At 37.8% G+C, this 13,897-nt stretch overlaps 1 protein-coding gene across 22 annotated transcripts; it reads left to right on the top strand.

Annotated features, from left to right (window-relative positions):
* Positions 1-1,095: 1,095 nt before the first annotated feature.
* LOC113322576 lies at positions 1,096-6,942 on the top strand. Of its 22 annotated transcripts, none has more exons than XR_003347233.1 (10): positions 2,932-3,309; positions 3,690-3,835; positions 3,933-4,136; positions 4,511-4,961; positions 5,058-5,168; positions 5,264-5,642; positions 5,825-5,982; positions 6,080-6,197; positions 6,352-6,416; positions 6,527-6,942. XR_003347233.1 is itself a non-coding variant. In XM_026570688.1 (9 exons), exons 5-9 carry the CDS (start codon positions 5,126-5,128, stop codon positions 6,382-6,384), a joined length of 486 nt encoding a protein of 161 aa, XP_026426473.1. In that variant the 5' UTR covers positions 2,936-3,309; positions 3,690-3,835; positions 3,933-4,136; positions 4,511-4,961; positions 5,058-5,125; the 3' UTR covers positions 6,385-6,825. The 22 variants fall into 22 exon arrangements, 1 of the variants encoding a protein (XP_026426473.1); XR_003347231.1 differs by having other exon boundaries at positions 6,514-6,942; XR_003347218.1 differs by adding an exon at positions 1,096-1,156 and having other exon boundaries at positions 3,262-3,309; positions 6,080-6,942.
* Positions 6,943-13,897: the final 6,955 nt, after the last annotated feature.

The raw sequence follows: 13,897 nt of genomic DNA, 5'->3' as shown, positions 1-13,897 counted from the left end.
TTAAATGCTGGCTTAATCATTTATTCGAATAATGTTCCTCTGAACCTTAGGTGATAAAACCTAATAAATTATGAAGAGATGAAGGACCGACCAAGGAGTCATGAAACCGGCCTTGGTTGGTCACGGGATCGACTGACGATCATTTGATGAAATTCCAAGTCGTTTGGAAGAGTTCTGGACCTAATACATGCAATTGCGCAAATTAGGTCAAAATTGTGAAAATGCGTGAGACCGGATCCTTGCAAGCCAAAGAGCCAACCTTGGTCGCCCAAGGTTACATGCTCATGTCGCCAAAGTGACCGTGTCTCAGTCCTGAGAATTTTGATATTTTTTGATCTGCGTTTGAGCAACATTTTGAGAAAATATGAAGAAATCAAGGATTTTGCTGAAACTGAGGAAACTTCATAAGATGAAGGAAATAATAATAATAAAATGAAGGAATCATGAAGTGTAGGGCCGCTATGGCCAAGGCATGGCCGTCCGGCCAATGAGCCCGGCCCCGTGGCATTTTTCCTAATTTTATATTATTTTCATGATTTTAGGGAAATATCATGAAATCAAGGAGTTTGTTGAAATCAAGGAGTTTCCATCAGATGAGGGAAACAAATAATATTAATAATAATAAAATAAGAGCGTGTGGGACCGGATTGGGCAAGGTCGGCCTTCTAGGCGCCGGTCCCTTGAGTCTTCCCTAATTTTATATTATTTTCATGATTTGAAGGAAATATCATGAAATTAAGGGATTTTCATGTGATGATGAAAATCATTAGTACAAAACAAAGCTGGGCTAAGTTTGTATGTGTTAGTGGTGGTCATGATTTGTCCGTACAAAGATAAATCAAGGGATGTGGTTCCTCAGACCACCCCTTACATCTCGCACGTGTGGCGTTCATTACAATGTCAAGTTAATTCGGATATGCACCCAAACGCACATCCCATGGTTCTCTCTCTCTCTCACCACACGTTCTCTCCCACTGGCTCAGATCTAGAAACATTTCGACGTTGTGGATAAAATGTTCGTTTAGGTTTCTGATTTTTCATTGGGGATATTTTCCCTGATTAGGTCAAAATCGTTTGGACATGGGACACGCAGGTTTCATTGTTAGCCTTTCATTGGGGATGTTTTCCCTGATTTTGGTGTTTCATTTCTTACTATGTAAGATGAATAAGTGCTCCCTGATTTTATTAGTCCGTGAAGATCATTGAGGTTGTTTTCCCTGATTTTAGTGTTTGATTTCTTTCCAGGGAAGATGAATAACTGGTCCCTGATTTTGGTGTTTACAACAATCACAGGTATGAAGACATCAATTTCGTCCGTTATTTGTATTGATTATTATTTTTACTTGCTTCTCTGATTCCCTAAAGATTGTAGTTTTCATTCTTTGTGAATTTATTTATTTATTTTTCTTTTCTTTTTTATTTAATATTCTGATTACGTTTAAGAATTGGGTATTGGTTTTTGACCTAACTGCTCGGTGTCGTGCCCATTTATACCTGAATTGTTAGCTCGCACATCATTATTTCATCATTGGACGATTCAGGTTATCTATGTTTTATTGTCTCTTAAAATCTGTCGTTACAAGCCTCTTAATTTTAGCATGAGTAATTGCTAGGTACCTTTGGCCTTCCATCTTCTTTTGTGTCTTTTTTTCCTTTCATTGCCCATTCATATTTTGGCAGGCGTTTCATTCTGTGTCCATTAATTGTCCTGGCATTGAAAGAATGAAAATATGTGGCCTACATAAGTCACCAGATTTTCAGAGGCAAATCACACTCAATCACCACATCTTCCCTTTTTTGAAGTTTGCCTGTGTTAGTGGTGGTCAGGATTTGTCCAGACAAAGATAAATCAAGGGATATGTTGCCCAGACCACTCCTTACATCTCGCACGTGTGGCGTTCATTACAATGTTAAGTTAATTCGGATATGCACCCAAACGCACATCCCATGGTTCTTTCTCTCTCACCACATCGTTCTCTCCCACTGGTTCAGATCTAGAAACATTTCGACGTTGTGGAGAAAATGTTCGTTTAGGTTTATGATTTTTCATTGGGGATGTTTTCCCTGATTAGGTCAAAATCATTTGGACATGGGACACGCAGGTTTCATTGTTAGCCTTTCATTGGGGATGTTTTCCCTGATTTTGGTGTTTCATTTCTTACTAGGTAAGATGAATAAGTGCTCCCTGATTCTATTAGTCCATGAAGATCATTGAGGTTGTTTTCCCTGATTTTAGTGTTTGATTTCTTTCCAGGGAAGATGAATAACTGGTCCCTGATTTTGGTGTTTACAACAATCACAGGTATGAAGACATCAATTTCGTCCGTTATTTGTATTGATTATTATTTTTACTTGCTTCTCTGATTCCCTAAAGATTGTAGTTTTCATTCTTTGTGAATTTATTTATTTATTTTTCTTTTCTTTTTTATTTAATATTCTGATTACGTTTAAGAATTGGGTATTGGTTTTTGACCTAACTGCTCGGTGTCGTGCCCATTTATACCTGAATTGTTAGCTCGCACATCATTATTTCATCATTGGACGATTCAGGTTATCTATGTTTTATTGTCTCTTAAAATCTGTCGTTACAAGCCTCTTAATTTTAGCATGAGTAATTGCTAGGTACCTTTGGCCTTCCATCTTCTTTTGTGTCTTTTTTTCCTTTCATTGCCCATTCATATTTTGGCAGGCGTTTCATTCTGTGTCCATTAATTGTCCTGGCATTGAAAGAATGAAAATATGTGGCCTACATAAGTCACCAGATTTTCAGAGGCAAATCACACTCAATCACCACATCTTCCCTTTTTTGAAGTTTGTCTGTGTTAGTGGTGGTCAGGATTTGTCCAGACAAAGATAAATCAAGGGATATGTTGCCCAGACCACTCCTTACATCTCGCACGTGTGGCGTTCATTACAATGTTAAGTTAATTCGGATATGCACCCAAACGCACATCCCATGGTTCTCTCTCTCACCACATCGTTCTCCCCCACTGGTTCAGATCTAGAAACATTTCGACGTTGTGGAGAAAATGTTCGTTTAGGTTTATGATTTTTCATTGGGGATGTTTTCCCTGATTAGGTCAAAATCATTTGGACATGGGACACGCAGGTTTCATTGTTAGCCTTTCATTGGGGATGTTTTCCCTGATTTTGGTGTTTCATTTCTTACTAGGTAAGATGAATAAGTGCTCCCTGATTCTATTAGTCCATGAAGATCATTGAGGTTGTTTTCCCTGATTTTAGTGTTTGATTTCTTTCCAGGGAAGATGAATAAGTGGTCCCTGGTTTTGATGTTTACAACAATCACAGGTATGAAGATATCAATTTCGTTCGTTATTTGTATTGATTATTATTTTTACTTGTTTCTTTGATTCCCTAAAGATTATAGTTTTGATTATGTGTGAATTTAATTTTTTTTTTTATTTATTTAATGTTCTGATTACGTTTAAGAACTGGGTATTGGTTTTTGACCTAATTGCTCGGTGCCGTGCCCATTTATACCTGAATTGTTAGCTCGCACATCATTATTTCATCATTGGACGATTCAGGTTATCTATGTTTAATTGTCTCTTAAAATTTGCCGTTACAAGCCTCTTAATTTTAGCATGAGTAATTGCTAGGTACCTTTCGCCTTCCATCTTCTTTTGTGTGTTTTTTTTTCCTTTCATTGCCCATTCATTTTTTGGCAGGCGTTTCATTATGTGCCCACTAATTGTCCTGGCATTGAAAGAATGAAAATATGTGGCCTATATAAGTCACCATATTTTCAGAGGCAAAGCACGCTCAATCACCACATCTTCCCTATTTTGAAATTCTCTGCTGCAGTGATTCCAGAGTAAATTTTGGAGGACCATTTTTAATATGAATTCTTTTTTTCTCCTGCTGTTTTATTTAGTTGCTAACCTTATTTGCGGCTTTTGAAAATCATGTAGATTTACGTAATGGCTACCACAGTGCTTCCCACCGCTGCCTCTGGTGTTCAGGCTCTGGGAATCTTAACACTGAAAGACTTTCAGCAAAAAGATGGAATCGGACCATGGATGGCCCGAGTTCGCATTGTCCGGATGTGGCATGAAATAGACTTCATGAAAACCAATGATGTTACCGGCCTTGATTTGCTCCTGCTGGATGACACCGTAAGTAGCAAACTGAATATGATTTCATCCTGCTGCTGTGCTCATTTTATGAGATATGAGCACTTCATGGTATATTATAACACTTCATAATATATTCTGCCATAGGGAAATTGGTTAACAGTTAAACTGAGTCTTGCAATGTAAATTTATTGGTACTCAGAAATGCTTTCAATTATGCTTTGGTGTACGATGGGTTTACACTGTGTAGATTAGATAAGATTGTAGTCATCTGCCGGGGGTTAGTGAGCTTTCAATTACCATGTGTATATTACACAGGATTGTAGGCATCTGCAGACTCAACAATCAGTTCCTTTTATATTTTTTGCAGGGGTTTTAATAACTACTAATAATATTATTGCCTTATCGTATCTCAGAGTGACCTTCTGCACGCAATTGTTCAAAAGAAATTCATTTGGAAATTTGAACCCCTGGTAGAAGAGGGGATGCTGTTGTGTCTTAACAATTTGACATTTGCCCCAGGAAAAAAAATGTTCCGCCCTGCCCAGAATGACTACCGCACCTACTTTAACTTGAATACTGATATTACACCACTTGAAGCCTCCAGTGCGTCGATTTCTCGCCACAAGTTCAATTTCACTGAGCTTGAGAACCTTGCAGCTGCTAACACCAACACTTACCTTACTGGTGACTTCAGTGAATATTACATTTATTGAATCCCAAGCCGTGCTTAAATCACCTAATATTTAACTATTGTTGTTTGCAGATGTTGCCGGTGTGCTGACCAGCCACACAAACTTGCAGCAGTTTAAAGCGAAATTCTGGCAATGCAAGTTTCATGCGTGAGCTAACACTGGAAAACTTAAGGTAGGTTCGAGCAAAATTCAGTTAACACCGTCAATTTAATTTAGTCTTCGTTGGATACGCCTGTCTCGCAAAGTTACATTTTCAACCTGAAAACAGTGGTTTGAAGATTAAGGTCACACTATGGGGTGATTCCACTTCTGAGCTTACCCGGAACCTTGAAGCGCATGAATCTGCGGCTTGCTGGTGTCTATGTCAAGCAATATCTTGGTACACAAATCTTAATGACCAAATTGGCTGAATTTGCAAACAAACTTATCTTAATTCCATCCCTGCATATTAAATTAACCCATATGATTATACAGGCAAGGCGTCGCTCTCTTCAACTAATGCGACAAAAATTTACTTTGACCTCGATATTCCAGAAGAGCCAAACATGTCGGATGTATTGCTTGATGTACAAAATTAACCCAATTGGCTGAATTTGCAAACAACCTTATCTTAATTCCATCCCTGCATATTAAAGTAAACTATGTGATTATACATCCCTGCTTGATGTATAACTAAGCGAATTATGATACCAACTAACATATCTATATCTAATACGCAGATATCGACTTGGCTGGGGAAATAACTCCAAAAGAGCCAAACATGCCGGATGCATTGCTTGATGTACTTCCAGTTACCAATCAGAATCAGAAAAAGACGGTTAATGACTTTCTACAGCACATTGGAAAACCAAAGGTAACTAAACAGATAATGTTACACTTAACTTTTTACATTGATACATCGACCGTGTAATATTTGGCATTAGTTCCGTCAATATCCATTATAGACTACTTGCGTCAATATACTTATCAAAAAAAAAATTACACAAAAATTAACCCCGTGTTACAATTAACCAAACAATGGATTGATGATGACAGTTTACGCACAAAACAATATGCAAAGCAACAACCACTCAAATAATAAAGAGTTGGTACTATTTAATTGCACCAATTGCAATTACGGGGTTATGGATGGATTGTGACGGTGAACTTTGGTGCTCTAACTGTCAGATCCAGGTTGATATACCAATACCAAGGTAATAGATTACAACCTGTACTTTGCTTAAAAAACACTGTGTCACTGCTAATTTATTTATGGCCAGTAATTAACCAAACTTAAAATAATTTTGATAGGTTCTCAATTCGGTTAAGGGTGGAAGATCCTACAGAGACTACTATTTTTGAAGTGCCAGACTTTAAAATCCAAAAGATCCTGCGATGCACGACAACAAAACTGCTCCGTTTAGAAGAGGTATGTATCATGTGCAAGGCAACACATTTATGAAATATGAGTTATTTCACAGATGACACCGGTCCCATCACACCTGGGAGCGGAGCACGGTAACCAGCAAGTTCCCGTAATTCTACCCAACCTGACTAATTGCTATCTTTCTTATGGAACCAAGAAAACGGAAAAATTGCCATTGACAAGGCGTTGATGACAGTCCTAGGCGTGGAAATTGATTACCAGGTAACTATTGACCAGTATTACCAGAATCAAGAATACAAGATATACGTGGTGGCAAGGATGACTTACCCATATGCCTCAACAGCTGATCTGGATATAGAGCGTTTATGCAGGTTGCCCAGCAACAAACATGCTTCGTTATCAGCGGAACATAACCCACAAAACAAGGTCTGCATAGGAAACAACTAAAAGGGGCAGCTTTTTGCTTTACATCGGACATATCATTAAGTACGTCGGAGTTTATGGGGTTTTTGTTTTTTGCTTTGCCTAGGAATAAGTCATTATGGTGTTTGTCTGTTACTAAGCTTAGTCATAAGCCTAAGTTTGTCTGTTAAAATTTCATTTCCTATTTTCATAGTTGTCTATGTTTCTTTGCTAAGGTTTTTAATGCTATCGGTCATTTAATCGTTTACCATGATTTTCATTTAAACATGATTTAAGGGTATTTGATATGTGTGAAAGCTAAGAATAATTGATATATGCAAAACCCAACTGGAGTACTAATCTGATAAAAAAAAAAAAAAAAAACTGGAGTACTAATAGAAATACAGAACGCAATCAGATAGACACAAAAATGTTTGGCGCCATGAATATGTTGTGTTCCAATAAAACACATTAAAACGTTATGGAGATGATGAATTTCCTTGTGAACGAAGTGGATTATGATTCATCGGTTATTGCTGCAAACGATCATTTTTAATTGTAGCTTGAAAGAAGGATTATCCCTAGGTGTTCTGTTATGGGGATTTTAGTCTCCAGAGATCTGATGAAGCAAAAAATTTCTATATCCACGTTTTAGACAAGTCTTTTTTAGAGAAATTTGTAATAACCATCTTTGTTTTTGTTGCCTATTACAAATTCTTTTTACTACTGATCTATTTTACCGAGTAGAACGCTGTTACTATATGATTTCCGTTCGCCGCATGAAAAGCATACTTGACTGGGGAATCGACTCAATATTAATACATTTTATACCCATACCATCGTCAAAATTTGTTTAAAGCTGAAGTTATAAGATCAAAGTAATCGATATCTGTATGAGGTTGAAATTTTGAGGCCATAAGAACAGCCTTTTGTGCAGAACCTATCACGTTCGTGCCACAATAAAACTTCATTTCTCTTATGATTTTGAATAGCTTAATCCATCATGACGAACTTCTACTGTGGTAGTCCCATGCCGTTACGGAGACAATAATTTGATGCCCTACAGATCATTTTCAAGAAAAAATAGGATGAAACCTGAGCTAATATTAATTTTTATAAAAATATAAAAAATAGGAAAAATAAAATAAGGAAATTCCAAGTGAATTCTATTAACCCAGTACATAGGAAGGAGTTGATAAGTTTTAGGGACACAATATTCAAAATGGACCAACGCCGAGGCCCGTGCCGTTACGGCACGGGTAAAGATCTAGTAATTAATAAAATAAAGAATTACAAGGCGTGGGACCGGTCACGGTAGGGCATGGACGGCCGGCTAGTGATCACGGTCCCGTGACACCTTTCTTAATTTTATGTAATTTTTGTATAATTTTCTTGATGTGAAGGAAATATCATGAAACTGAGGAGTTTCATCAGATTAAGGAATCTCCATGAGACGATGGAAATAATAATTAATAAAATAAGGAATTACAAGGTTGGGACCGGTCACGGCTAGGGCATGACCGGCCGCCTAGCACCATGGTCCCGTGACACCTTTCCTAATTTTATGTAATTTTTGTATAATTTCCTTGATGTGAAGGAAATATCATGAAACTGAGGAGTTTCATAAGATTAAGGAATTTCCATGAGATGATGGAAATAATAATTAACAAAATAAGGAATTGCAAGATGTGGGACCGGTCGCGGCTAGGGCATGACCGGCCGGCTAGTGACCACGGTCCCGCGACACCTTTCCTAATTTTATGTAATTTTTGTATAATTTCCTTGATGTGAAGGAAATACTACGAATCGAAGGGATTTGCTCAAACGAAAGGATTTTCATGGGATCAAGGAAAATAATAAAATATGATAAAATAAAGGAAGGGGTGTGGGACCAGCCACGGCGGCATGACCGGCCAGCCCGTGGGCTTGGTCCCCTTAGACGCCTTCTTAAATATCTATTATTATTATTTTCTCCATGGTTTCATCGTTCCTTCGTGTTTTGGAATGCTCGTTCGTGCATTCAGGTGCTCGTTAGTGCATTTATTGCTGAATACATTTGCACCATTTTCTCGGGGCTTACTCGATGGTGGCTCAGATGCCCGTACGTTGAATATTTATTACTAACCCATGAAATTCTGCCGGGAAAAGCCATAAATTGAAGTAACGAAATACTATACAAAACGTAAAATATTTTCTAGGAATTCAATTGATGAATCCTGCGACTAGAAATAATTAACTGATGGCTCTATACTAGCAGGCATGCTGTCTAGGAGCATTATAATTATTCGGAAATCGAGGTTTGAGCTGATGTGATTTGTAGATAGTGGTAAAAAGAGTGTCGTTTCTCAGACTTATGAAGGATTTTTTTAGACTTAAATTCAAAACTAAAATAGCAAACACAATAAAAATTATAGCAAACTCAAACAAAGATGATATTAATATTAAAAGAAACACTGAGGCTAAGATTCCACTATTTTCCAAGTTCAAAGTGATTAAACCAATACTTATATTTATGCAATTTTCTCGTTAATTTGATTCTAAAGTATTGCAACAAGTAGATTTTCAAAAGTAATAATTGTAAATACCAAGTATGAAGCATCAAAAGTCTTAAAACTAAACATACTCCAACAAAATAAATCACAATCACTAAAATAAAAATCATATTCAATAATAGTTCAAGGAAAATAATCATATAATTATTGCAAATAAAAAGATAAAATAGAATATACCACTTTTTGTTGGAAAAATAGCTTCCTCTATCGCCTCAGCAATGGGGTTTAGCTCCTCATATTAATCACTTGCTTAAAATATTGGTTTATGGTTCAAAAGTTGATTATAAGGAATGAAGACAATAAAACAGACAGTTTGCAACGCTGTATTGGCGCTACAAAGAAGCTGTTACAAACGACGAATTGTTACAGAGACCTGTTGGTTACTGTAGCAGTGTTACAAATTGAGACGCCTAAGTGTTGAGATATTAAGACTGACAAAACGACTTTTTTGAAAATGGTGTTTGTTCTTCAGCTTCTTCTTCTTCTCCTGCTGGTGTAACTCGCTCTGCAACTCGAATGATTCTTCTTTGTTGGGTTCTAAACTTCTCCTAAGGTTGCGTACTTCTTTTTGTGACTCGTCCCAGCACTTTTATACTTCAGAGGACGATTAAATCCCGAGAAATCTTCCACTTCCCTCCACCAAAAGTCTCGGACTTTTGTTTCTCTTTTCTACACGTCTGGAACCCATTTGTTTACGCGTCTCAGTTGTTTCTACTCTTCCAAACTCTCTCTAAGATATAGTCGAATCTCTGGGAAGATATTCTTTCCATTTACCAATAAATCCCACGAGCAAACTCGGCTAAAACTCCTCCAAACCAATGTAACAGAGACCCGAGAAACTCATGTCCCTGTTTTGAGTCATCTCGATGATTCAACCAAATTCGATCCAAAAAAAATCCATTACCAACCCTGTTTGGTTAACTTGAGTCCAGCCCAACACAAATCCGAGATTGAATCTCGTGTAAACCCCTCCAAAATATGAACCCTAATTTTGTTCCCAACTGCCAAATATTTCCCGCCAATTTTCTGTTTAAATAGGGAAGAACAGGGATGCCCCCTAACCAGAGTAGGGGTGTTTTTCGATCGGGGTGTCCTGAGGGTGTCCTTTATCCAAACCGGGGGTCCGAATAGCAAGTGTCCTCCGGGTGCTTTTCGACAACTTTTCGAGCCAAATTTTTCCAAAAATGTTTGTTGCCCAAAAATACCTACAAATAAATAAAACACCATAATAAGTACAAAAATGAGCCATAACAATATATAGAATCGAGACAAATCGGACACAAAAATGTGTCTAACAAATACCCCCAAACCTATTATTTGCTAGTCCTCGAGCAAAAATAAAATAGAAATAAAATCCTAACTCGCTGTCGCAGGCATCGTCAATTGCATTTAGCGTATGCAATAAGCCTTTAAACCCCTAGGTGTCCCTGGTGGAGGAGTGTTGTCTCCGGAGGGATTACCAGAGGTATACCCACAAAACCTTTATACTCCAGACCCTATCTATCTATACAGAACCTTGGAAGACCCTAAAGAATCTCCTTGGTTGGCATACTTCTTGACTACAGGAGGAAGTACCCTGATGCGAAATTCCAATTGATGTACACGAGTTTGCACTCTAGCATACTAAAATTCATACATAAGTGACAGATCTCTACTCAAATAGTCGCACTATGGACATCAATATCCGGAGTCATAACTAAGCACATGGATAGATCAAGAAGATGGATATAGAGAAAAACATAGATGGTTTTGATGTTTACTAGGTGAACGGTGTTTCTCATATCTGTCTGAAGGCCTCCGCCAAAATGAACCTATCCTAATGGACTGAGATATTAGTCTGACTAATATCAACACACTGGCATATACAAGGGAACCAGTGATTGATAATCCTAACTCTAGGTCAACACAACTGGCATATACAAGGGTTCTAGTGGTCGACTTTATTGAATTTATTCCAGTTGGTCTGATGGTCTGGTCTCAGTTTCTCTCTTCTTCTTTTTTTTTTTCAATTTTTTTTTTGTATCTCAATCACTCTAATTCACCCTAGCATTGGTAACAACTTGAATCGTGAGCCCCACCTAATCACTTAGAGAAACATAGTTTAAAAACAAAACAAAATAAAAACAGAAGTGAAAAGGACTCAACGAGATATGGTGAAACTATCATGTTATTTCTAACACATGAGCTCTGTGCTTTTATGAATAGACTCTTTAGATGTTTCCATCTAGTCAGATTGATTCCTCAACTCCTAAAACCAAAATGCTTCCATCCACTTAGATTGGTTAGTGCCATCCTTAATAGGGATAAATTTATAGGCTCTGGAGTTTATTTATTGCAACGAAAAGGTAACAAAAAGTTCTACCCCACCCCCAAACTTAAATCTAACATTGTCCTCAATGTTTCTAATTAAAGAACAGTACCAAAAATATAACTAACATGAGGAAATAGTAAAGAGAGAAGTCGGAAAGATAGTACCTGGGTGAAGTGTAACCAAAAACCTACAAAAATATTATACAACATACAAAATCGCCTCGATGGTCAATCAAGGTAAACAGGGTCCTCCAGAGGGACCTCCTCCACATCACATGTAGGAAAAGTCTCCAAAGGGATTCAATCGCGGACCGTTAAACTTCGAAGAACTACTACCATCTGGTGTCTCAATCTCAACAGCGCCATGAGGAAAAACAGTACGGACCACAAAAGGACCGGTCCACCGAGAGCGCAACTTCCCGGGGAATAGAAGTAACCGAGTGTCATATAGAAGAACTTTTTGACCTGGAGAAAATGACTTTCGTAAATATTCCTATCATGCACAAGTTTCATTTTGTTCTTATACTCCTTAGCACTATCGTATGCATCTCTACGAATCTCGTCCAACTCATTGAGCTGGAGCTTTCTTTGAGCTCCTTCCTTGTCAAGTGAAAAGTTTAAGTTCTTAATAGCCCAATAGGTTCGATGCTCTAACTCAACAAGCAGGTGACATGCCTTGATAAACATTAAACGATAAGGTGACATTCCAATAGGGACTGTAAGCCCATAAGGCATCAGTAAGCCTCGACAACATGTCTTTCCTATTTGGATTAACTGTTTTCTCTAGAATACGTTTAATTTCCCTATTGGAAACCTCTACCTGACCACTAGTCTGAGGGTGATATGGGGTTGCTACTTTATGGGTAATACCGTATTGTTTCATTAAAAGAGCAAACGGTCTATGACAAAAGTGTGAACCTCCATCACTAATTATAGCTCGCGGGCGTACCAAAACGTATAAGTATATTCTCTTTCAAAAACTGGACTACGACCCTGTGGTCATTCATTTTACACGGAACCGCCTCAACCCACTTAGACACATAGTCTACAACGACAAGTATGTAAAGATAGCCAAACGAAATAGGAAATGGACCCATAAAATCAATGACCCACACATCAAAGACCTCAATCACTAAAATAGGGTTCAAAGGCATCATATTTCTACGGGAAATGGTTCCTAACTTCTGGCAACGCTCATAAGAAACACAATGACTATGGGAATCTTTAAACAATGAAGGCCAGTAAAATCCACACTGCAAAATCTTAGCAGCAGTCTTCTTAGCACTAAAATGACCCCACATGCATGTTCATGACAAAAGGAGATAATACTAGACTGGTCACTCTCAGATACACATCTCCTAATAATCTGGTCCGGACAATACTTAAACAGATAAGGATCGTCCCAAAAGAAATGCTTAACCTCGGCTAAAAACCTAGAACGATCTTGCTTACCCCAATGTTGAGGCATTCGACCAGTAACAAGATAATTCACTATATTTGCATACCAAGGTGATTGGGAAACAGAGAACAATTGTTCATCAGGAAACTATCCCTTATAGGAAGGGAATTATAGGGGAACTAACAACTAGCCTAGACAAGTGGTCTGCTACTACATTCTGCACCCTTTTGTCTCTAATGTCTGGACAAAATTCTTAACAAAAGGATCCATCTAATCAATCTAGGTTTGGTATCCTTCTTAGACAAAAGGTATTTCAAAGCAGCATGATCAGTATAGATTACGATCTTAGAACCTAATAAATAGGATCTAAACTTATCCAAGGCAAACACGATGGCTAGCAATTCCTTCTCGGTAGTTGTATAGTTCATTTGGGCATCATTCAGAGTTTTGCTAGCATAGTAAATCACATGGAGTAATTTGTTTTCTCGCTTGACCTAGCACAACGCCTATAGCATAATCTGAAGCATCACACATAATTTCAAAGGGTAGGTTCCAGTTAGGTGCCTGGACTATCGGGGCAGTAGTGAGTAAAGTTTTAAGCTTCTCAAAAGCCTCTAAACAAGCATCATCAAGACAAACTTAACATCTTTCAAGCAAATTGCAAAGAGGTCTAGAAATCAAGCTAAAATCCTTAATGAATCGACGGTAAAAACCTGCATGCCCTAGGAATGACCTAATATCTTTTACGGTTTTTGGGACCTGTAAAGTCTTAATAAGGTCAACTTTGGCTTTGTCTACCTCTATACCCTTTGAAGAAGACGATGTGCCCTAACACAATTCCTGATTTAACCATGAAATGGCATTTTTCCCAATTAAGCACTAAATTTTTTCCTTACACCTAGTCAACACTAATGTCAAATGATGCAAGCACTCATCGAAAGATGAACCAAACACTGAAAAATCATCCATAAAGACCTCTAAAAACCGTTCTACCATCAGAAAATATGCTCATCATACAACGCTGAAAAGTCGCAGGGGCATTACAAACCCGAAAGGCATGCGTCTATACGCAAAGGTAC

Source organism: Papaver somniferum, chromosome 11 (genome assembly GCF_003573695.1).
Source record: "Papaver somniferum cultivar HN1 chromosome 11, ASM357369v1, whole genome shotgun sequence".
Lineage (NCBI taxonomy): Eukaryota > Viridiplantae > Streptophyta > Magnoliopsida > Ranunculales > Papaveraceae > Papaver > Papaver somniferum.
The sequence above is the reverse complement of the archived record's forward strand: the minus strand, read 5'-3'. Positions and strand labels throughout refer to the sequence as shown.